Below are 24663 nucleotides of genomic sequence, written 5' to 3'. Positions count from 1 at the left end.
CGACTGCCGGGTGCCCGGCTACAGGCTTTAAGTGCTATTCTGACCCTGTGGATCCACCTGCATGTCACGCTGTGGGGATAATGAATTTTGGCAGTGTCTTGTGACCTGTTAGAGTTGTGTGGGCACCACCCCGGCTGGGTTTCAACACAGGCGGCTTGCCCAAAAACAAGCAGACACACCTCAATGCTGGATAGAAAGCTACTTGTGCAAGCACTATCCTTGAGTGTTAAGCCTGACACAACAACTACCAGACCTCAAGAAAGGGAAACTTTCTAATTTTTTTTTTCACTTTTCCAGATGTTTGGATTTTGCTTGTTTGAGTAGAGTTTAGTTTGTTTCTGTTTCACTGTAAATCTGCCTTGAGTCCTCTGGGGAAGTATTTATGAGTTGGGAAGTCACAGTTACACTATTAGGGTCGTGATGGTGACTGGCAATGTACCTTTTCTACAAAAAAAAATCTACATTTCTTTTTTTTTAACTGCTTCTACAAATTATACTTCTGCTGATGAATAAAGAATACGCATCAGGTGTGGTTTGGCTTTTTTATGCCTTTATTTCTTTTATGAAGGTGTTGAATGTCAGGATTTCTGTGATTTTTATGGAGGTAATTGTAGGACTTGTAAAAGACCCTTTAAGACCAATAAAAGACAATTTAAAGAATAAATAATTAAAACGAAAACAATTCAGCAATATGAACATGTTTGAAAACACAATAGCCTGATTAGGTTTTATTTATTATTTATTTTTTAACATTTTAGTTAAAGTTTTAGTAATTTTATTGTGTTATTTTGTTTTAGTTTCAGTCATTTTAGTGCATCAAGTTAAACTAATTGTAAATGAGAAATGTTGCTTTGGTAATTGACAACTAGCTGATATATTTATGATTATTTTATTTCAGTTCAAATTAATTTTACATGAAACTTTATTCAAAACTTAAACTTTTACCTTTATTGATTAATTTGTGGGTGGGTGGGTTACCTATAAGACTTAATACCTAAATCTATTCATCATATATTCGTAATTGTCCAATATTGTTTGGTGTATAGAACCTTGCTAGTCTTATTGTAAATGAAATAAATGTATGTAATTTCATTATTTTCAACAAAAGTAACATCAGTCAGTAAACGCTGTGTCTATGATGCTTTTTCACTGAAACGCCCACAATTTGGAAATCAGGCCAAAAATGTTGCTTTCCTGGTTGTAATTACGACTTTTTGGTGACGTTAATGTCTAATCAACCTGTAAAATATGATCTTTCAGACATGACTTGTGCTTACCATCAGGCCAGAGTCATATTCTTGTGTGTTATGATGGTAAACTGTCCGTGTCAGTATAAGACGCCCTCCCACCCTCTGTATTTGGGGCATCCCACGGGCTTCATCCAATTGGATTGCTGACCGCCTCCCCTAACAGAGACCATAATAATTCTGCAAATATCCCTCGTCAGTCAGAGAATAAACTGGCAGAGAGTTGGGGGGAGAAAGAGAGAGTTTGTTACTGAGGGAATAATTGATTCTGCACAAGGAAACACTCAATAAAGGTAGGGGATAATGACTTGTGTTGGGTTACATTGTGTGACATTGCTGTGTGGCTCAATAACTACATGACAAGACTCTCAGACCGACATGGAAACTTTAGTACAGATGTAATGTAATCTGCTGAACAGATGTAGTTTACCTGAGCATCTTAATGTTTTTCCTTGCACTGTCAGTCATACTTGCTGAAGGCACTGAAACGTTGAGTGGCACTGAAGAGGTGTGTGTGTGAGTGTGTGTGTTTTCTATATTAGTCTTACACAGTTGCAACAGCTGTGGCCCTGGTCATAAGATCAGTCTCACGTTACTGTGTGGAGTTCATGGCCCAGCATGCCATAGTTAAGATGGCAGCATGTGATGAAAAATAGTGAGAGTTAAAGGGACAGTTCACCCAAAAATGAAAATTCTGCCAACATTTACACACCCCACAACCTGTATGAATGTCTTTCTTCTGCTGAACACAAAAGAAGATATTTGAAAGACTATTGGTATCCAAACGGCCAATGGGAAACCGCAATTAATCAGATTAATCAAGGTTGTATAACTCCAAGACTTTATGCTTTATTATTTCCCATTAAATAGTTGATTGTCTTGCAGACTCTGTCAGCGATGTTTGATATGTTTTGATAAACACTGCAGGTGTACATGACGTGCTTCATTGGAAGTGATATCCCTCAGCCAGCTCCTCCCAACATGAGTATGGGAATAATGTGTGTGTGTGTGTGTGTGTGTGTGTGTGTGTGATTCTAGTGCCATTCCTGCCACGTTTCAGGAGTCAGATGTTAATGGGACACCATTGCGGGACGGGGGTACGGGGGGCTCGGAGTTGAGACTTGTCGATGTCACTATAGATAGTCTGTGATGCTGCTGAATAATGCAGACTCTCACACACTAATCAGGTTCTGTTTTTCAGACTGATGCTGCTGTTATGGATGGGATGATCATTATTTATTTAACTAATCTAGTCAATTATTGCAGCATCTCCAAAAAGTATATGCAATGTGACTGCAGAAAGTATCTAACTACATTTTATATGTTAATTTGAATCTATATAATAATAATAATTATTATTATTATTATTATTTTCTGAAATGCTTTGCTTTAAAGGTAGTTTGATATTTTGTTATCCAATGCATTGCAATTACATTTTTGAGCTGTTGCTTAAATGTCCAAATACCTTTTGGGACAGTGCATCTTAATACAGACAATTACATGAAATGCAATATATACAAATATTGCACAATTTGGTAACAAACTGCAGTGGATGAATGATATCGTGCTTTACAAACTGTAAAAAGAGTTTCTGGGAGGTCTTCCAAAATAATCACAAAAGCATAGGCCACTTATCAATCAAAATAAAAAAAGAAGAAAATTATTGTATTAAATAAATAATGCTTACAAGTAGCAAAATTACATATATGTATCATTTACAATATATTTTATTATATATTACTGATTGATGATTTATAAAAAGTGGAAACTTTTTCTCATTTTTTTATTATTATTATAAGTTGAAAATGAAATGTCAAACAGAAAAGATAATCATGCATTCCTTTAACAGAGCTGATGCATGTTAAGTCATTCTGGTTGACTGGACTTACTATCAACTAACTTGTTTTCTCTCTCAGATCTGGTGTTGGTTGTTATTTTATCTCAGTAAATATCCTAGTTTCCTGTTTAAAGGGAGGCATTTCCTCCTTGGCTTTACACACCCTCAGGAGAGACTGATCCATCATGTGTTCCTCCCCTGAGGATAGACGTACGTGCTGAGTAAAAATACTCAATTCTGACAAACCAAGAATGATATATATATATATATATATATATATATATATATATATGTATATGTGTTTTCCCTGTAGAAGCTACTTTTATCCATACAGATAACAATGGCTAATAAATATATCTGTTTCTCATTTCCCTAAAGACAAGAATCTGGACAAAATCTATAGTGCAGGATGAGTCACCAATACTTTTGCTGTATTTTGACAGAGACTGTATATTGTCAGTGAGAACACAGAAGTGAATTTGATTAACATCTAGGAACATTTAGGACATAATAATGACCTCAAAACAACCTAACAAACACGAGAATTGAAAGTCTCAAAACTAATTTTGATTTAATGGGGTTTGTGTCTGCATTAGGAACAAATAACTTTGTAATACTCTGATGTTTTAGAATGGGCTCTCAGTTTTACAAAACACCAAATTAAACATTCACCAAAAAAAGTATTTTAGAGATAAAGACTTCAGCGAAATTAATTAAAGCCAAAACTTGTCTTCTTAGCATCCAAATGAAACCTCCAGACAGTCTTGGACCTTTTCTGAGAATGTCAGTAATGCTTCCCCTTATTGTCCTCTTATAAACAGAGAATTGACAGCCATCGGTGACCTTAACTGAACATTTGACATAGGTTTGTTTTTCTGTAGATTGCAAAATTTGAATATTTTTGTGACCCTTCAGATTTTTTCTTTTTTTAGTTGTTTATTTTGGACCATTGTATCTAATGACACACTTGTTTGGATTAGGGATGCACAAATCCCCATGTGGGTCACCATTGGGCTCAGGCACTGGTTCAGTTGTAACTCTTGTGCCATTATCAAGTGCCTATTCTCATACGAAATGATCTTGTGACTGTATTGAATCAACAGCAATAGAATTACTTCTCTATCCTCTGTTGTTCTTGTAAGTGGCTGGCTTGTGTGTTCAATAGGACATAATTGAACAGTGGAGGTTGAGGAGGCTAGTTTGAGTCGCAGCTAACTCAGTTTGTAAGAATTCTGTTGCTACATATATTATTGGTTAAAAGATTGAACCTGCTCATTGTTTTTTTTTATGTTTCCAAAGCCATGTAAAGTAATGGGAATTATTGACCAGAAAATATAGAAATATATGAAAAAATACAATAAACAATAAAATAAAATGTATGCATTTTATGCGAAACATTTTATGTTTACAGTATATAAAAGACAATTCATATTAAATGTAGGTCTTTAAATCAAAACATTTTTCATGATCATAAGTAACAAATTTAGTAAGGAACTGGAAAATTACATCTTAATTTCCCTCTCTATCACTGTTCTCTAAGTCACGCATCAGTACCCATGAATCAGTTAGACCCATTAATCTCCTGAACTTCTGTTCTAAATTGCATAAATTAGCTTCTTAATTCCAGACAAACTTTTTGCTCTCTCAACTTCTTTCTCAAGTATGCATTATATAATTCAAGAGTGTTTACTGGCGCTGAGTTTGGCTGATGTGTACTCAGCTTGCCTATTGCTTGGCAGCATTTGTAGGAGCTCTAGTGTGAACAGTTCTGTCATTACACAAGCACATGTCTATATAAAGATCAGATATGTGCAGCACCATTCCAGTCTTCGGTCCCCTCCTCAGGACACCCATAGCATCACTAGGGAACAGCTGCCTCTTTCACTCACAAACACACACACACACACACATACACACAGATATACACACTATACTCCACAGACTCGTAGGTATGCTGGAGTCTCTCCCAGTATTTCTGGCCGTAGGCAGGAAAGGACCCAGAAAGGATGGCCAGTCGATCGTAAACCAGTGTTATTTTTGTTAACTAAAAAACTATTATAAATAATTTGTTTTTATTATTGTTTAAATAATATCTAAATATTACAGACAAAAATTACAAAACTTAAATAAGTACTTAAATAAAATAAAAAAGTAAAAAACTATGTGTACACTATGTGTATAATGACATAAGTGCATATAAAAACTACTGAAAATTAAACCAATTCAAATAAAAACCTGTAATAGTGAATAAATAATACAAACATAACACTGTCATAGACAAACACACATTCATATACAAATATTGTTTCATGTATGAAAGAAAACAAAAGTTTGTTTTTTCCACCCACAGTGTCAAAAGTTTTTATTTTATAGTGTTTTTTCTTTCTTTTTTTTAAGTGACTGTAGTAATACATATAAAAATCATGCTGAAAATATGCAATATAATGTAAGTTACACAGTAGAGGTGTGGTGCTAAATAAGACAAAAAAGGTTGGGAAACACTGTCTTAGACAGCCGGCACAGCATGATAAAAGAGCACCTGCTAGTGTTATTTGTGCCTGTCTTGTGTAACAGGTTATCCAGTGTGAGTGTCTGAGCCCATTAGAAATTACCTGCTTGCCAGTCTACAGATCTCTTAATGTTGGTTACACACTCTTACAACAGACAGAGATACCAGACACCACTGCCGAAAGAGGAATGAGAACCATGCAGAGAAAGACACTGTTTGCAGGCCTATATTTGATGGCAACATGATCTTTGGTGGGACAGGATTTTTTAGTCTCATAGATAACAGCAGGGCTGATATAGTATGGTAGGTTTACACTATAAACCAAAGTTGGAGGACTTGTAATATCACAGAATGAGTTTGGAAGGTTTCAAGAGGACAGAGAATCATGTGAAGCTTTTATCACAAATATGCAGCAACACACAGCAAGTGATTTATAGTCAGTCATGAAAAAAGTCCCCCATCCCATGAAATTCAATCACATTTGGTCATACGAGACACATTTACATGTGTATTTACAACCAGATGTTGGTTGATGTGTGGTAAACTGTGATTGGATCACATAAAATGCTTCTTAATATCCTTGTGCTTGATTGTATTGAATATGCTCATTCTTCAAATCAAAAAAAGGATATTTTTTAAAAAATTACTTGCGGATAAGTGTATTAAAGAGAGACACTTTTATTACTGTTTCCTAACACAATTAAGTATACTTTTAAATATATATATTTTTAATAGTGCTGTTAACACAGTACACATACATAATGTAAACACAAACCTTTATTTTGGATGCAATTAATCGCGTTTATTTGTTTTACAGCACAAATTTTTTGCAATTCCAAATTAAAAGCTTTAAGGAAGTACACTTATTTTGATGTGTCGACTTACAAAAGCACCTGTAAAGTGCTTGATAATAACTTATACAGTTAGAGTTAATAAATAATTGTCAGTACATTCAGAAGTACACAATAACTATGTTTCAAAGATAGTAGAATTAATTATGAAATTACATTTAGATATACTTACATCCTACTTAAGTGGGTCAAAAATTCTACTAATTTAATACATTAAACAATAATTAAGTTAAACAATAATTACACTACAATTTAATTGTAAATAACATGCAATTACTTTAAGTGTCCGAAAACACTCTTAAGTATATTATTGTTTTAAAGTATAGACGGTTTCAACGGCATCAACATAAACAAACGTTACTGCGCATGCGCACTTTTGTGGACCTAACTTAACTTCCGGTAGACTCCAAATAGAATCAATAACAACAGCCAAGTCCCCCTAGAGTAGATATTTTTTGATAACAAACAAAATATGTTTGCTGCATGGATCAGGCGGACTTAATGAATATGCAAATTAATTCTTTGCCAGCAGGAGATGTTTTTAAGCATAGACATAAAGAGCGAGAAATAGAGGTTTCCCCAGTAACAGCTGTAAACAAAGCAGAGCTGGTACGCTCACACACTGGTTTATCAGGCATATTACATGCAAGTCCTGCTTCAGAAATACAGCGATAAAAAAAAAACACCTGTGCCTCGTTTTGATATTTACACATATAAATGTAAGGAATTATTATTAATAAAAGTGCAGTACGTAACGTTACGTTACTCGTGTTTATTCAACGAAGCCTTTTTGCACAACCATCTGAGCCCAACTTCAGTCTACTCATCACATTGACTTTAACTGTGTTTGTAGATGGCACCGCAGCCAGACCTATATACACAACAGACCAGAAGTTAACTTAGGTCCAGGCGCGTGCGCCCCATGAAACCGTCTATATAATTTCCATGATAATTATTAAAATGTCTGTTAAAGTGTACTTATTTATAAATAGTGTACCTGGTCTAAATGGGCCTAAATGCATTATTACAGTCAAGTCATTTTGACTGATGGCTCCTGACATTGTAAACCTGCTTAATTTCAGACTCTGACCAAGAGGACAGTCATGGGAGTCCCGGAGCCAGAGATTCACCTGTAGGTTTTCACTTGTCAAACCATTACTTCTTTAAAGCCAATAAAAATGGCTGTTTTATTTTATTGATCTCATGTCTGCCTTGTTTGCCTCTTTACACACAGGTAAACAACAAAAGACAATCTCCCCCCTCAGACAGGCCTCCCTTTGGCGCTCATCTAAGTACACACCTCAGCATCTCTGCTGATGAACAGGACAGCCCAGAGCGAATTGTGAGTACTACAAATGTAATCTTTGACCCCAGCCATGTGGAGATGTGGATTCTAGACCTCTCAAGATTCTTACTTCCAAATTTGTTTCCAAGGTTCAGAAGGAAAAACTCCATGCAGAACTAAAACAAGTTTTGAGTAAAAAGAGAAGCCAGCTTAGAGACACCCAAACCACCCACACAGACATGGAGGAACCCCCCAAGACAGACAATAAGAATGAGGTACGGGGAAGAAATGGGATTTAAGTGACTTTGAATGTGGAATGGTTGTTGGTGACAGTAAATCAAGTAAGCACTCATTACAAACAAGGTACACAGAATAGCATCTCCGAATGCACAACACGTCAAACCCTAAACCAGATGGGCTGCAGCAGCAGAAGAACACAGTGTGCTGCTCCTGTCAGCTAGAAACAGGAAGTGGAGGCTACAATTCACACAGACTCACCAAAATTGGACAATAGAAGATTGGGAAAACGTTGCCTGGTCTGATAAGTCTTGATTTCTGCTGCGACATTCAGATGGTAGAGTCAGAATTTAGCGCAAAGAACATGAAAGCATGGATCCATCCTGCCTTGTCTCAACGATTCAGGCTGCTGCTGGTGGTGTAATGGTGTGGGGGATATTTTCTTGGCACACTTTAGCCCCCTCAGTACCAATTGAGCATTGTTTAAATGTCACAGCCTCAGATCATCTCAGAATGGTTTCTTGAACATGACAATGAGTTCACTTTACTCAAATGGCCTCCACAGTCACCAGATCTCAGTCCAGTAGAGCAGCTTTGGGATGTGGTGGAACAGGAAATTTGCATCATAGATGTGTAGCCGACAAATCTGCAGCAACTGCATGATGCTATCATGTCAATATGGACCAAAGTATCTGATGAATGTTTCCATCACCTTGTTGAATCTATGCCATGAAGAATTAAGGCAGTTCTGAAGACAACACGGGTCCTACCCGGTACTAGCAAGGTGTACTAATAAATAAAGTGGCCAGTGAGTGTATATATACTTACAATCAATCATATCCTACTACTGTTACATTTTATGTACATATTACCTACTTATCTAATTGTCTTTTACCTACTTACCAAACTGTCTAACTGTTTTGTTGTCTGTGTAGTGTCTTTATTTATTGTCCATATTTGCTGCTGTGTTTTAGTCCTTGAGCTGTCTACTACATAATCACTGTGTGGACAGTATTTAATTTTAATAAAAGTTGATTTGGTACATTTTATGAACAGATGGAGAAGGACAACCAGTTGTCGGAGCTTGTGGAAATGGTTGTTGAAACACATGCTGAGGTTGGAGCTAGTGGGTACAGTGTTGTGGGTGGAGGGGAGCAAGGTATCTTCATCAAAGAGGTCTTGAAAGACTCCCCAGCAGCAAAGCACCTCAGTCTACAGAAAGGTACCAAGGGACTGCATTTTACAATACAGAGTGCAATGTCAAATACTGTAAATTGTAAAGACTTGAGACAATGTCATTGATAAGACAAGCAGGAGAAACTACTTTAACCATAAAATCATTAATGGACAGGTGTTGAGTGCAGGAATTTAGTGAATTTAGTTTCCTTATGTACTAAGAATACCAAGACAAATCATGTAAGTCATAAATATTTTTTGATGATGTGTTATTGCAGGAGATCAACTGCTAAGTGCCAGGGTGTATTTTGATAACGTCAAATATGAGGACGCATTAAAAATTCTTCAGTGTGCAGAACCCTACAAGGTGTCCTTCTTTTTGAAGAGGACTGTGCCAGGAAGTGAAGTCAGCATACGTCCAGGGGCACAAAATCTTGAGCTCAGAGGACCTAAGGCCAAGATGCAAAAAATGGTACTTGTTGAAATGTTGCTATACAATAGAAATATTTTCTGAATATCCGCAGTATTTCTTAAAGTGATTTAATTTTAACAATAGTACTTACAACAGTAGAAGCTAGAAGGAATGATCACCTTTCTCTTGCAGAGCGTCAAAAGTGTGAAACCATTCAAAACCAAGAAAAGGAGAGGAGGAAGATTTGGATTGAAACGACTGAAAGAGAACAAAAAAGCAAGAGCACAAGCAGAGATGGAGGTTGATGGATCACCTGGTAGATCAGACATCAGTTCTGTTGATGTTGAGTTTGTATTCCCAAAGTTCAAGATAAGGAAAGGTGGAAAGGCCACTGCAGATGAATCAGAACATCTGGAGGGTGTTATCACTAGTACTAAGAAAAAGAGGAAGATCAGATTTCCAAAGATGAAGGCTATGGATGCTGCTGTTGGTGAAGGGAAGATCAGTGTAGATGTTTCAACACATGAGGGAGAGGCCTCTGGATCCAAGCTGAAGGCCAAGACGAAAGGTCCAAAATTTGGAATGAATTTTCCAAAAATTAAAAAGTCGAAGTTAGATTTACAATCTTCAAATGACAGCTTTGAGGTGAAAGAACTAGAAAGCAAATTTAAGCTTCCATCAGTAGAGCGTGATCTCAACATGCCTCAGGGCGAGACTGAAACTAATGTTTCTAATTTTGAGGTTAGTGTTAAAGAAAAAGGAGAGGGTGCTGAGATAAAAATACCAAAGATAAATCTGGATGTCTGTGATACAAAGTTGACTGTCCCAAAGTTCAAACTACCAAATGTAAGACATTCTTGTCATTCAGATGAATATGATGGAGAGGCAAGGAAAGAAACTGATACGTCTGAAAATAAACTGAAAATGCCCAAGATTGACATCAAAGCACCAAATGTGGATTTGGACTTGCATCTCCAAAAGACTAAGGGCAAAGCTGAATTCAAAGATGTTAAAGTTCCCGACTGCACTGTAAAAGCAACAAAAATCAACACCACCAAGCCTGACACATCATTACCAGAGCTAAACCTTGATGCAAAACAAAAATTTGGAGATGACATTGATGGATCAATGGAAAAAGAGCATAAGATTTCCCTCCCCAAACTTGACATTGCAGGGCCCAAGATAGAGATGTCAGATGCGGACATTGGTCTTCCCACATTAGATGTGTCCTTACCAAAGATGGCTGCAAAAAGCATTGACACTAAGGGACATGCAAGTACTGGAGTAAAGTTTGAAATGACAAAATTAGACATCTCTCTTCCAAAAATAGCATCCTCTGAGAGTGAGGTCATATTTGAAGAACCTGGAGCAATATGTGGAACAATTCACAAGCCAAATATCAGTATTCCATTGCCAAAAGGTAAAGGAAGCAAAGTTCACACACCTTCCCTTGACATTTCATTGCCTAAAGATAAAACAGAGACAAACATTGATATAGAAGGCCATTCTGGAACAGGTATAAAGTATGAAATGCCTAAATTTGATGTTTCTTTGCCTAAATTAAAACCATCAGAAGGTGAAATCGACAGTGAAGGTCCCGATATCAAGGGTGGAAAGTTTCACATGCCCACTATTGATATCTCTCTGCCAGGAGGAGGAGCAGAAGGAGATGTAGATGTTGAAGGACATGCAGGAAAAGGAAAAAAAATTGAAATGCCTAAATTAGATGTTTCTTTGCCTAAATTAAAATCATCAGGAGGTGAGATGGACATTGAAGGTCCCGATATCAAGGGTGGAAAGTTTCACGTGCCCACTATTGATATCTCTCTGCCAGGAGGAGGAGCAGGAGGAAATGTAGATGTCGAAGGGCATGCGGGAAAAGGAAGAAAATTCAAAATGCCAAAATTAGATGTTTCTTTGCAAAAATTAAAATCAACAGGTGTAGTTGACATTGAAGGTCCCGATATCAAAGGTGTAAAGTTACACATGCCCACTATTGATATCTCTCTGCCAGGAGGAGGAGCAGAAGGAGATGTAGATGTTGAAGGACATGCAGGAAAAGGAAAAAAAATTGAAATGCCTAAATTAGATGTTTCTTTGCCTAAATTAAAATCATCAGGAGGTGAAATGGACATTGAAGGTCCCGATATCAAGGGTGGAAAGTTTCACGTGCCCACTATTGATATCTCTCTGCCAGGAGGAGGAGCAGGAGGAAATGTAGATGTCGAAGGGCATGCGGGAAAAGGAAGAAAATTCAAAATGCCAAAATTAGATGTTTCTTTGCCAAAATTAAAATCATCAGGTGTAGTTGACATTGAAGGTCCTGATGTCAAGGATGGAAAGATTCACATGCCCTCTATTGATATCTCTCTGCCAGGAGGAGGAGCAGGAGGAGATGTAGATATTGAAGGACCTGCAGGAAAAGGAATAAAATTTGAAATGCCTAAATTTGATGTTTCCTTGCCTAAATTAAAACCATCAGAAGGTGAAATCAATGTTGAAGGTCCTGATATGAAGGGTGGAAATTTTAATTTGCCCTCTATTGATATCTCTCTGCCAGGAGGAGGAGCAGGAGGAGATGTAGATATTGAAGGACCTTCAGGAAAAGGAAGAAAAATTAAAATGCCTAAATTAGATGTTTCTTTGCCTAAATTAAAATCATCAGGTGTTGACATTAAAGATCCTGATGTCAAGGATGGAAAGATTCACATGCCCACTATTGATATCTCTCTGCCAGGAGGAGGAGCAGCAGGAGATGTAGATGTTGAAGGACATACAGGAAAAGGAAGAACATTTGAAAGGCCTAAATTAGATGTTTCTTTGCCTAAATTAAAATCATCAGGTGTAGTTGGCATTGAAGCTCCTGATGTCAAGGGTGGAAATTTAGACATGCCCTCTATTGATATTTCTCTGCCAGGAGGAGGAGCAGGAGGATATGTAGATGTTAAAGGACATGCAGGAAAAGGAAGAAAATTTGAAATGCCTAAATTAGATGTTTCTTTGCCTAAATTAAAACCATCAGGTGTAGTTGGCATTGAAGGTCCTGATGTCAAGGGTGGAAAGATTCACATGCCCACTATTGATATCTCTCTGCCAGGAGGAGGAGCAGGAGGAGATGTAGATGTTGAAAAACCTTCGGGAAAAGGAGGAAAATTTGAAATGCCTAAATTAGATGTTTCTTTGCCAAAATTCAAAGTGTCTTCTGGAGAAATCGATGTTAAAGGTCCCGATATCAAGGGTGAAATGTTTCATATGCCCTCTTTAGATATCTATCTGCCAGGAGGAGGAGCAGGAGGAGATGTAGATGTTAAAGGACATGCAGGAAAAGGAAGAAAATTTGAAATGCCAAAATTTGACGTTTCATTGCCTAAATTAAAACCATCAGAAGGTGAAATCAACATTGAAGGTCCCGATATCAAAGGTGGAAAGTTACACATGCCCACTATTGATATCTCTCTGCCAGGAGGAGGAGCAGAAGGAGATGTAGATGTTGAAGGACATGCAGAAAAAGGAAGAAAATTTGAAATGCCTAAATTAGATGTTTCCTTGCCTAAATTGAAGCCATCAGGAGGTGAAATCAACATTGAAGATCCCGATATCAAGGGTGGAAAGTTTCACATGCCCTCTATTGATATCTCCCTGCCAGGAGGAAGAGCAGAAGGAGATATAGATGTTGAAGGACATGCAGGAAAAGGAAGAAAATTTGAAATGCCTAAATTAGATGTTTCCTTGCCAAAATTAAAGCCATCAGGAGGTGAAATCAACATTGAAGATCCCAATATCAAGGGTAGAAAGTTTCACATGCCCTCTATTGATATCTCTCTGCCAGGAGGAGGAGCAGAAGGAGATGTAGATGTTGAAGGACATGCAGGAAAAGGAAGGAAATTTGAAATGCCAAAATTAGATATTTCCTTGCCAAAATTAAAAACGTCTGCTAGAGAAATCAACGTTGAAGGTCCCGATATCAAGGGTGAAACGGTTCACATGCCCTCTATAGATATCTCTCTGCCTGAAGGAGAAACAGGAGGATATGTAGATGTTAAAGGACATGCAGGAAAAGGAAGAACATTTGAAATGCCTAAATTAGATGTATCATTACCTAAATTAAAACCATCAGGAGGTGAAATCAATGATGAAGGCCCCAATATCAAGGGTGGAAAGTTTCACATGCCCTCTATTGATATCTCTCTGCCAGGAGGAGGAGCAGGAGGAGATGTAGATGTTGAAAAACCTTCAGGAAAAGGAAGTAAATTTGAAATCCCTAAACTAGACGTTTCTTTGCCAAAATTCAAACTGTCTTCTGGAGAAATCGATGTTAAAGGTCCCGATATCAAGGGTGAAATGTTTCATATGCCCTCTTTAGATATCTCTCTGCCAGGAGGAGGAGCAGGAGGAGATGTAGATGTTAAAGGACATGCAGGAAAAGGAAGAAAATTTGAAATGCCAAAATTTGACGTTTCATTGCCTAAATTAAAACCATCAGAAGGTGAAATCAACATTGAAGGTCCCGATATCAAAGGAGGAAAGTTTCACATGCCCTCTATTGATATCTCTCTGCCAGGAGGAAGAGCAGAAGGAGATATAGATGTTGAAGGACATGCAGAAAAAGGAAGAAAATTTGAAATGCCTAAATTAGATGTTTCCTTGCCTAAATTGAAGCCATCAGGAGGTGAAATCAACATTGAAGATCCCGATATCAAGGGTGGAAAGTTTCACATGCCCTCTATTGATATCTCCCTGCCAGGAGGAAGAGCAGAAGGAGATATAGATGTTGAAGGACATGCAGGAAAAGGAAGAAAATTTGAAATGCCTAAATTAGATGTTTCCTTGCCAAAATTAAAGCCATCAGGAGGTAAAATCAACATTGAAGATCCCAATATCAAGGGTAGAAAGTTTCACATGCCCTCTATTGATATCTCTCTGCCAGGAGGAGGAGCAGAAGGAGATGTAGATGTTGAAGGACATGCAGGAAAAGGAAGGAAATTTGAAATGCCAAAATTAGATATTTCCTTGCCAAAATTAAAAACGTCTGCTAGAGAAATCAACGTTGAAGGTCCCGATATCAAGGGTGAAACGGTTCACATGCCCTCTATAGATATCTCTCTGCCTGAAGGAGAAACAGGAGGATATGTAGATGTTAAAGGACATGCAGGAAAAGGAAGAACATTTGAAATGCCTAAATTAGATGTATCATTACCTAAATTAAAACCATCAGGAGGTGAAATCAATGATGAAGGCCCCAATATCAAGGGTGGGAAGTTTCACATGCCCTCTATTGATATCTCTCTGCCAGGAGGAGGAGCAGGAGGAGATGTAGATGTTGAAAAACCTTCAGGAAAAGGAAGTAAATTTGAAATCCCTAAACTAGACGTTTCTTTGCCAAAATTCAAACTGTCTTCTGGAGAAATCGATGTTAAAGGTCCCGATATCAAGGGTGAAATGTTTCATATGCCCTCTATAGATATCTCTCTGCCTGGAGGAGAAGCAGGAGGAGATGTAGATGTTAAAGGACATGCAGGAAAAGGAAGAAAATTTGAAATGCCAAAATTTGATGTTTCATTGCCTAAATTAAAACCATCAGGAGGTGAAATCAACATTGAAGGTCCCGATATCAAAGGTGGAAAGTTACACATGCCCACTATTGATATCTCTCTGCCAGGAGGAGGAGGAGCAGGAAATGTAGATGTTGAAGGACATGCAGGAAAAGGAAGAAAATTTGAAATGCCAAAATTAGATGTTTCTTTGCCTAAATTAAAACCATCAGGAGGTGAAATCAACATTGAAGGTCCCGATATCAAAGGTGGAAAGTTACACATGCCCACTATTGATATCTCTCTGCCAGGAGGAGGAGGAGCAGGAGCTGTAGATGTCGAAGGACCTGCAGGAAAAGGAAGAAAATTTGAAATGCCTAAATTTGATGTTCCCTTGTCTAAATTAAAACCACCAGGAGGTGAAATCAACATTGAAGGTCCCGATATCAAGGGTGGAAAGTTTAACATGCCCACTATTGATATCTCTCTGCCAGGAGGAGGAGCAGGAGGAGATGTAGATGTTGAAGGACATGCAGGGAAAGGAAGGAAATTTGAAATGCCAAAATTAGATATTTCCTTGCCAAAATTAAAAACGTCTGCTAGAGAAATCAACGTTGAAGGTCCCGATATCAAGGGTGAAACGGTTCACATGCCCTCTATAGATATCTCTCTACCTGGAGGAGAAACAGGAGGAGATGTAGATGTTAAAGGACATGCAGGAAAAGGAAGAACATTTGAAATGCCTAAATTAGATGTATCATTACCTAAATTAAAACCATCAGTAGGTGAAATCAATGTTGAAGGCCCCAATATCAAGGGTGGAAAGTTTCACATGCCCTCTTTTGATATCTCTCTGCCAGGAGGAGGAGCAGGAGGAGATGTAGATGTTGAAAAACCTTCGGGAAAAGGAAGTAAATTTGAAATGCCTAAATTAGACGTTTCTTTGCCAAAATTCAAACTGTCTTCTGGAGAAATCGATGTTGAAGGTCCCGACATCAAGGGTGAAATGTTTCATATGCCCTCTATAGATATCTCTCTGCCTGGAGGAGACGCAGGAGGAGATGTAGATGTTAAAGGACATGTAGGAAAAGGAAGAAAATTTGAAATGCCAAAATTAGATGTTTCTTTGCCTAAATTAAAACCATCAGGAGGTGAAATCAACATTGAAGGTCCCGATATCAAAGGTGGAAAGTTACACATGCCCACTATTGATATCTCTCTGCCAGGAGGAGGAGCAGGAGGAGATGTAGATGTAGAAGGACATGCAGGAAAAGGAAGGAAATTTGAAATGCCAAAATTAGATATTTCCTTGCCAAAATTAAAAATGTCTGCTAGAGAAATCAACGTTGAAGGTCCCGATATCAAGGGTGAAACGGTTCACATGCCCTCTATAGATATCTCTCTACCTGGAGGAGAAACAGGAGGAGATGTAGATGTTAAAGGACATGCAGGAAAAGGAAGAACATTTGAAATGCCTAAATTAGATGTATCATTACCTAAATTAAAACCATCAGTAGGTGAAATCAATGTTGAAGGCCCCAATATCAAGGGTGGAAAGTTTCACATGCCCTCTATTGATATCTCTCTGTCAGGAGGGGGAGCAGTAGGAGATGTAGATGTTGAAAAACCTTCGGGAAAAGGAAGAAAATTTGAAATGCCTAAATTAGACGTTTCTTTGCCAAAATTCAAACTGTCTTCTGGAGAAATCGATGTTGAAGGTCCCGACATCAAGGGTGAAATGTTTCATATGCCCTCTATAGATATCTCTCTGCCTGGAGGAGAAGCAGGAGGAGATGTAGATGTTAAAGGACATGCAGGAAAAGGAAGAAAATTTGAAATGCCAAAATTTGACGTTTCATTGCCTAAATTAAAACCATCAGGAGGTGAAATCAACATTGAAGGTCCCGATATCAAAGGTGTAAAGTTACACATGCCCACTATTGATATCTCTCTGCCAGGAGGAAGAGCAGAAGGAGATATAGATGTTGAAGGACATGCAGGAAAAGGAAGAAAATTTGAAATGCCAAAATTAGATGTTTCTTTGCCTAAATTAAAACCATCAGGAGGTGAAATCAATGTTGAAGGTCACGATATGAAGGGTGGAAAGTTACGCATGCCCTCTGTTGATACCTCTCTGCCAGGAGGAGGAGCAGGAGGAGATGTAGATGTTGAAGGACCTGCAGGAAAAGGAAGAAAATTTGAAATGCCTAAATTTGATGTTCCCTTGCCTAAATTAAAACCACCAGGAGGTGAAATCAACATTGAAGGTCCCGATATCAAGGGTGGAAAGTTTAACATGCCCACTATTGATATCTCTCTGCCAGGAGGAGGAGCAGGAGGAGATGTAGATGTTGAAGGACATGCAGGAAAAGGAAGGAAATTTGAAATGCCAAAATTAGATATTTCCTTGCCAAAATTAAAAACGTCTGCTGGAGAAATCAACGTTGAAGGTCCCGATATCAAGGGTGAAATGGTTCACATGCCCTCTATAGATATCTCTCTGCCTGGAGGAGAAACAGGAGGAGATGTAGATGTTAAAGGACATGCAGGAAAAGGAAGAACATTTGAAATGCCTAAATTAGATGTATCATTACCTAAATTAAAACCATCAGGAGGTGAAATCAATGTTGAAGGCCCCAATATCAAGGGTGGAAAGTTTCACATGCCCACTATTGATATCTCTCTGCCAGGAGGAAAAGCAGGAGGACATGTAGATGTTGAAAAACCTTCGGGAAAAGGAGGAAAATTTGAAATGCCTAAATTAGATGTTTCTTTGCCAAAATTCAAAGTGTCTTCTGGAGAAATCGATGTTAAAGGTCCCGATATCAAGGGTGAAATGGTTCACATGCCCTCTATAGATATCTCTCTGCCTGGAGGAGAAGCAGGAGTAGATGTAGATGTTGAAGGACATGCAGGAAAAGGAAGAAAATTTGAAATGCCAAAATTTGACGTTTCATTGCCTAAATTAAAACCATCAGGAGGTGAAATCAACATGGAAGGTCCCGATATCAAAGGTGGAAAGTTTCACATGCCCACTATTGATATCTCTCTGCCAGGAGGAGGAGCAGCAGGAGATGTAGATGTTGAAGGACATGCAGGAAAAGGAAGAAAATTTGAAATGCCTAAATTAGATATTTCTTTGCCAAAATTAAAAGCATCTGCAGGAGAAATCAATGTTGAAGGTCCCGATATCAAGGCTGAAACATTTCATATGCCCTCTTTAGATATCTCTCTGCCTGGAGGAGGAGCAGGAGGAGATGTAGATATTGAAGGACATGCAGGAAAAGGAAGAAAATTTGAAATGCCTAAATTAGATGTTTCCTTGCCTAAATTAAAACCATCAGGAGGTGAAATCAACATTGAAGGTCCCGATATCAAAGGTGGAAAGTTACACATGCCCACTATTGATATCTCTCTGCCAGGAGGAGGAGGAGCAGGAGATGTAGATGTTAAAGGACATGCAGGAAAAGGAAGAACATTTGAAATGCCTAAATTAGATGTATCATTACCTAAATTAAAACCATCAGGAGGTGAAATCAATGTTGAAGGCCCCAATATCAAGGGTGGAAAGTTTCACATGCCCTCTATTGATATCTCTCTGCCAGGAGGAGGAGCAGGAGGAGATGTAGATGTTGAAAAACCTTCGGGAAAAGGAAGAAAATTTGAAATGCCTAAATTAGACGTTTCTTTGCCAAAATTCAAACTGTCTTCTAGAGAAATCGATGTTAAAGGTCCCGACATCAAGGGTGAAATGTTTCATATGCCCTCTATAGATATCTCTCTGCCTGGAGGAGAAGCAGGAGGAGATGTAGATGTTAAAGGACATGCAGGAAAAGGAAGAAAATTTGAAATGCCAAAATTTGACGTTTCATTGCCTAAATTAAAACCATCAGGAGGTGAAATCAACATTGAAGGTCCCGATATCAAAGGTGGAAAGTTACACATGCCCACTATTGATATCTCTCTGCCAGGAGGAGGAGCAGCAGGAGATGTAGATGTTGAAGGACATACAGGAAAAGGAAGAACATTTGAAATGCCAAAATTAGATGTTTCTTTGCCAAAATTTAAATCATCAGGTGAAGTTGACATTCAAGGTCCTGATATGAAGGGAGGAAAGTTTCATATGCCCTCTATAGATATCTCTATGCTAGGAGGAGGAGCAGGAGGAGATTTAGATGTTGAAAAACCTTCAGGAAAAGGAAGAAAATTTGAAATGCCTAAATTAGATGTTTCTTTGCCAAAACTAAAAACGTCTGCTGGAGAAATCAATGTTGAAGGTCCTGATGTCAAGGGTGGAAATTTAGACATGCCCTCTATAGATATCTCTTTAACTGGAGGAGAAGCAGGAGGAGATGTAGATTTTAAAGGACATGCAGGAAAAGGAAGAAAATTTGAAATGCCAAACTTAGATATTTCATTGCCTAAATTAAAACCATCAGGAGGTGAATTTAACGTTGAAAGTCCCAATATGAAGGGTGGAAAGTTTCACATGCCCTCTATTGATATCTTTCTGCCAGGAGGAGGAGCAGAACGAGATGTAAATGTTGAAGGACATGCAGGAAAAGGAGGAAAAATTGAAATGCCAAAATTAGATGTTGCTTTGCCAAAATTTAAAGCATTTGCTGGAGAAATCAATGTTGAAGGCCAAGATATCAAGGGTGGAAAGTTTCACATGCCCTCTATAAATATCTCTCTGCCTGGAGGAGGATTAGGAGGAGATGTAGATGTTGAAGGACCTTCAGGAAAAGGAAGAAAATTTGAAATACCAGAATTAGATGTTTCTTTGCCAAAATTAAAACCTTCAGGAGGTCAAATTGACTTTGAAGGCCCGGATATCAAGGGTGGAAAGTTTCACGTGCCCTCTATAGATATCTCTCTGCCGGGAACCACAGAGGGAGGGCTTAAACTGGGAGATGACACTAAAAAAGGTATAAGATTTCACATGCCCACTATTGATATCTCTATCCCTAAAATGAATCTAACAGATCGTGAACTAAAAGTTCGGTCAGATAATAAAGACATAGACTTTAACTTGACCCATGATTCTGATATAGAGACCAAAGCCTCTGGTGCCAAAATTAGTGATTTCAATGTCCCTGAAGTAACTTTAGGTGGGAACATCAAGCTGCCAAGTGTGAAAATACCAACTGTTGACATATCTGCTCCTAAAGTTGACCTGGACTTTAGTCTTCCCAAGGGAAAGGGCAGTGATAGAGAAAATATTGAACTTCTTAAGGCAGAGGGTGGAAGGCCGTCATCTGAGGCAAGTTTTGATGTTCCAGACGTCTCTGTAAAAATGCCCAAAATTTCACTTCCTAAATTTGGCAGAAAATCGAAAAGTGGAGACAAACTAGAACTGGAGAGTCCTGACTTATCTATAGATTTGGAAATGAAAAGAACATCACCATCTAAAAAGGATACTGAAATAATTGTTCCTGACACTGAACTGAAGATCAAAGCAGGTGCTGAAGAAATTACAAAACCAGAATTCAGAGTAGAGGGTCCTGAAGATAAGGTCAAATCCAAGTTCAAATTCCCCAAATTCAAGACACCTACTCCTAAAGCAAAGCTTAAAGATGTAGAAATACATATGCCTGGATATGTGGACAACAAAGGAAAAGTCAGAATGCCAGCAGTTGAGATATCATTGCCAAAAGCAAATATTTCAGAATGTGAGGCATTGCTTCCTAAACCTGAGGTTGATGTATCTGAGGCAGATATCAGAGGTTATGAGGGCAGTTTAAAAATCCCTAAGATGCCAACAATTGATATATCAGTTCCAAAAGTTGATTTAGATGTTTCTTTGCCTAGGGTGAAACTTCATGAACCCATGGACTCTTCTGACTTAAACATTGATGGTAGTAGGGGTACAGTTAATTTACCCCATGTCAAGATCCCTAAAGTTGACATTTCACTCCCTCGTGCCAAAATGGGTGGCATAGATAACCATGAGGTGGAGGTTGGAAGGAAGGGTAAATTAAGAATTCCAAAAGTGGAAATATCATTACCACATGCAAAACACGACACATTTTACACTGGCACCGAAATTAAAGGTGAAAAGCTAAAAATACCAAAAATGTCAGTGCCTAGTGTTGATTTATCATTGCCTCATGGAAAGGAAAATGATGATCCTGATGTAGAATTCGGAGCGAAAGGGAGTAAATTAAAAATGCCAGACATTATAGTGCCTAAGATAGATTTATCACTACCTCGTGGAAGGAAAGAAGATAATCACAAACTTGATTCAGAACTAGAAGGTGCGAAATTAAAGATGCCAAACATTGATATACCCATTCCTCAAATAAAATCTAAAGATGTTGTTTCAGAACTTCAACCTGATGTAGGAAAAGGTGAAGTCATGATCCCTGGGATAAGGGGATCTGTGGAAGTAAAAGGTGGACAATGTAAGATACCTGATATTAAGATACCACAGGTAGACATATCATTACCAGAAAGTAGAACTGGAGAGTTTGATACCAAAGAGGGAGAATCTGGAGGAGTGGGTGGAAAATTGACAATGCCGAATGTTAAAATCCCAAAACTAGATATAGGAATCTCTAGAGATGCAAACATATTAGATCCTTCTATTGATGCAAGCCTTAAGGATTCACATAAAGAGGGTAAAAAGATGATGATGCCTAATGTGCCTCTAGAGCTGGATCTTGGCATATCAAAAGATGGAAACCAGGATAAAAAGAAATCTGAACTTCAAGATACTGATCTGGAACCCACACCGAAAGAAAAAATAAAAGGGCCAAAAGTTAAAGGTACAAAATTTAATATTGGAATGCCAAAAGTAAAAGTTTCTGTATTAGAAACTGACATAAACAAGTCTGGAAAAATGGAAGCTAAATTTCTAAAAGGAGGAACTGATGCAAACTTGGAAGCTGGTTTACAAGCACCAAAGATTCCTGAACTTGACTTTGACATTGAGACTGCCCAAGTTGACACTAATAATTCTGATGAAGATAAAAAGCAGACTGGTAAAGTTAAAATTCCAAAGTTTGCGATTCCTCTGCCTTCTTTAAGTTCACCTGAAATCAACATCAAATCTTCTCAGGGAAAAGGTCACTCTATAAACATAGACTCCAAGGTAGAGTATGAAAGTCCACGTCTGCCAAAAGTAACAAAAGCTGTATTTGTTATGGTGGATCCACAAACTGAGAGCTCAGCTAGTGTAGGTGGTGAAGCAAGTGCAGAAACTATAGATGTGAAGATTAAACAGCCAAAGATCAAAATGAAGCCGAGTTTTGGGAAGTCTCAATCAAATGAAAAGGGGAAAGCAATATATTGCGAAGATGAGGTGGAAACTGAGGGAAAGTCCAAAACTGCTAAGCTTAAATTTCCCAAAGTCACATTCTCATCTGGGCAGAGAGGATCATTTGATGTAACACCAAGTGGGTCTGATGATGGAACAAGTCCAAGTCTAAATGGTAACAAAGATGAAAAAACAATGTTTGGAAAGCTTAAATTGCCTAAAGTGGACTTTTTCTCACCATACTCAAAAAATGAAAGTGAGGAAGAGGAAATGGAAACAAGCATGAAACTCAGGATGGACAGCTCAGGAGAAAGCAAAGATAGCAAGGAGTCAAAGACAATATCAGGCACAATGTCTTTCCCAGGTCTAAAGAAGAAAACAGAGAAGGATGAGGAGATGAGAAAGATTAGTACTATAGTATCCTCAAAAGCAAGGACTGAAATGTTGGCAGAACGGGAGGGATCGGAGTCTCCAGTACCCACAGTATCATCTGGATTTGTCTCTGTAATGAAGTGTGAAGAAAGAGAGGAGACAACATGGTTCAAAGTACCCAAGGTCACCCTTAGACCCCATTCTACAGACATCCTTCATATCACACCAGAAAGCTCTCCAAAAGGAAGCAAGTCCTCTCTTCCTTGTTCTAGTGAGGGAGCTTCTGGAGGTTTCTATGTGAAGATGCCAAGCGTAGAATTTTTGACCCATGAAATGCCCTCAGAGCATCTGATTACTAAAACAGAGGGAACTCTTACTATAGTGACTAAGACGACAAAGTATACAGAAACAAAAGGTACCAGTTCGAAACAGTAAGAATCTCACAGAACTGTGAGATCTAATCAGTAGTGGAATAATAATCAGGCCCACTTATTTGCATGTGACAACTGTTTCAATCTTACTGGTTTCATTATATTTAAAGTAAAGAAAGCAAACATACTTTCTCCAGCTTTTGCAGGAAAAACCTAACTTATATATGATCAAAATGTTGCTACAGAAATAATATTATTTATTTTAAACATTATTTTCATGTTTTGTAACTTCCCACTTTAAATTGATAAATTTGTAAAAGATAACATATATTTACACAGAAATATATAGTTGTAGATAAAAAATAAATAAAAAACATCATAGGCACAAATATGTAGAACATGGACAGATGCAAAGACATTGCATTTTACATTTTCTTATGTTTTTTTTTTTTGTGTGCAGCCTTGCATGACATTTATGCTGCAGAATTACACCATTTTGGTAACATTGCTTTGGTTTTTCGATGCCTGGTTTGTCTCTGTAGTTTTTGGCTGTTGTTATGGAATTTTGTTTATTTTAGATACTATTAGAAATATGTGTACATATTTATATGCATGATCTGTACAGCTAAGAACCTGTAACGTAGAGTATTTTTGTGATACATATTTTTGTGAATTTTAAGATAAATTGAAACAACATGAAGTTTTTTTTTTTTTTTTTTGATCACATTTTCTAAGGATTGTGACATGCTGTACCAGAAAGAATTTTTCTGTTCAGGAGAAATGCTCTGAATTCTAATGAATTGAAAACACTGAGTGTGACATGTTTTTCTTTTCTTTTCTTTTTTTAATTAGCTCTTGTGTTGGTGATGGAATTGGCCTACATGCGAGCAATATCATTGTATATATAATATTTAAGGCAGGTTTAATTACAGAACTGCATGTTTTTAATGTGTTGTTGTTGTTTAAAATAATTTAGATGATGCTTATCTCCATCTAGTGCAAAAATAGAACCGTCAAATAAAATATTACCATACTAAATAGTACATAATTATTTCCAGATGTTTTCCACTGATTTGTCTAATGTGGCAGCACTAATGAAAATTCTAAAACTGACATGGCAAGAAAAATTTACAAACAGCAGCAGACAGCCTTCACCAAGATTGCAATATACTGTACAGTATTGAACATATCTAAAATCTGATGATTGATGAATCCAGATGAAACTACATTGACATTGTACAAACATAAAAAATAAATGTTATCATAATTTACTCATCCACATTTTACTCCAAATCTTTCTTTACTTTCTCACATGAAAACAGACATCTTGAAGAATGCATTGGTTGTATTTGTCCAAGTAATTACAGTAACAGAAGGCTGGGGCATTCAAGTTTACAACAAAACACAAAATCAACATAAATGCGTCATTAAAGTGTCATAAAAGGGTCCATTCCTTGTCCGTGTATTATACACAAATGTCTTCTGAAAAATAAAGATAATTTCCCTTTTTATTTTCCACTGAGGAAATAAAGTCATATGCAGATTTGGAGCAACACAAGGGTGATTAAATGATGATC

At 37.7% G+C, this 24663-nt stretch overlaps 1 protein-coding gene across 10 annotated transcripts; it reads left to right on the top strand.

The window, feature by feature from the left end:
• The first annotated feature begins 1441 nt into the window (after positions 1 to 1441).
• prx (periaxin) lies at positions 1442 to 24124 on the top strand. Of its 10 annotated transcripts, XM_052582970.1 has the most exons (11): positions 1442 to 1540; positions 7527 to 7576; positions 7679 to 7786; positions 7879 to 8004; positions 9023 to 9188; positions 9421 to 9614; positions 9747 to 11511; positions 11875 to 12396; positions 12577 to 15321; positions 17152 to 17169; positions 17353 to 24124. In XM_052582970.1, exons 4-11 carry the CDS (start codon positions 7969 to 7971, stop codon positions 23148 to 23150), a joined length of 11244 nt encoding a protein of 3747 aa, XP_052438930.1. In that variant the 5' UTR covers positions 1442 to 1540; positions 7527 to 7576; positions 7679 to 7786; positions 7879 to 7968; the 3' UTR covers positions 23151 to 24124. The 10 variants fall into 10 exon arrangements, with proteins under 10 accessions (XP_052438930.1, XP_052438926.1, XP_052438928.1 ...); XM_052582966.1 differs by having other exon boundaries at positions 12577 to 12777; positions 13876 to 24124; XM_052582968.1 differs by having other exon boundaries at positions 17152 to 24124.
• The last annotated feature ends 539 nt before the right edge of the window (positions 24125 to 24663 follow it).

The sequence above is a fragment of the Carassius gibelio genome, chromosome B18 (genome assembly GCF_023724105.1).
Source record: "Carassius gibelio isolate Cgi1373 ecotype wild population from Czech Republic chromosome B18, carGib1.2-hapl.c, whole genome shotgun sequence".
Taxonomy (NCBI): domain Eukaryota; kingdom Metazoa; phylum Chordata; class Actinopteri; order Cypriniformes; family Cyprinidae; genus Carassius; species Carassius gibelio.
Note: the sequence above shows the minus strand (reverse complement) of the source record. Positions and strands in the feature narration are given on the sequence as shown.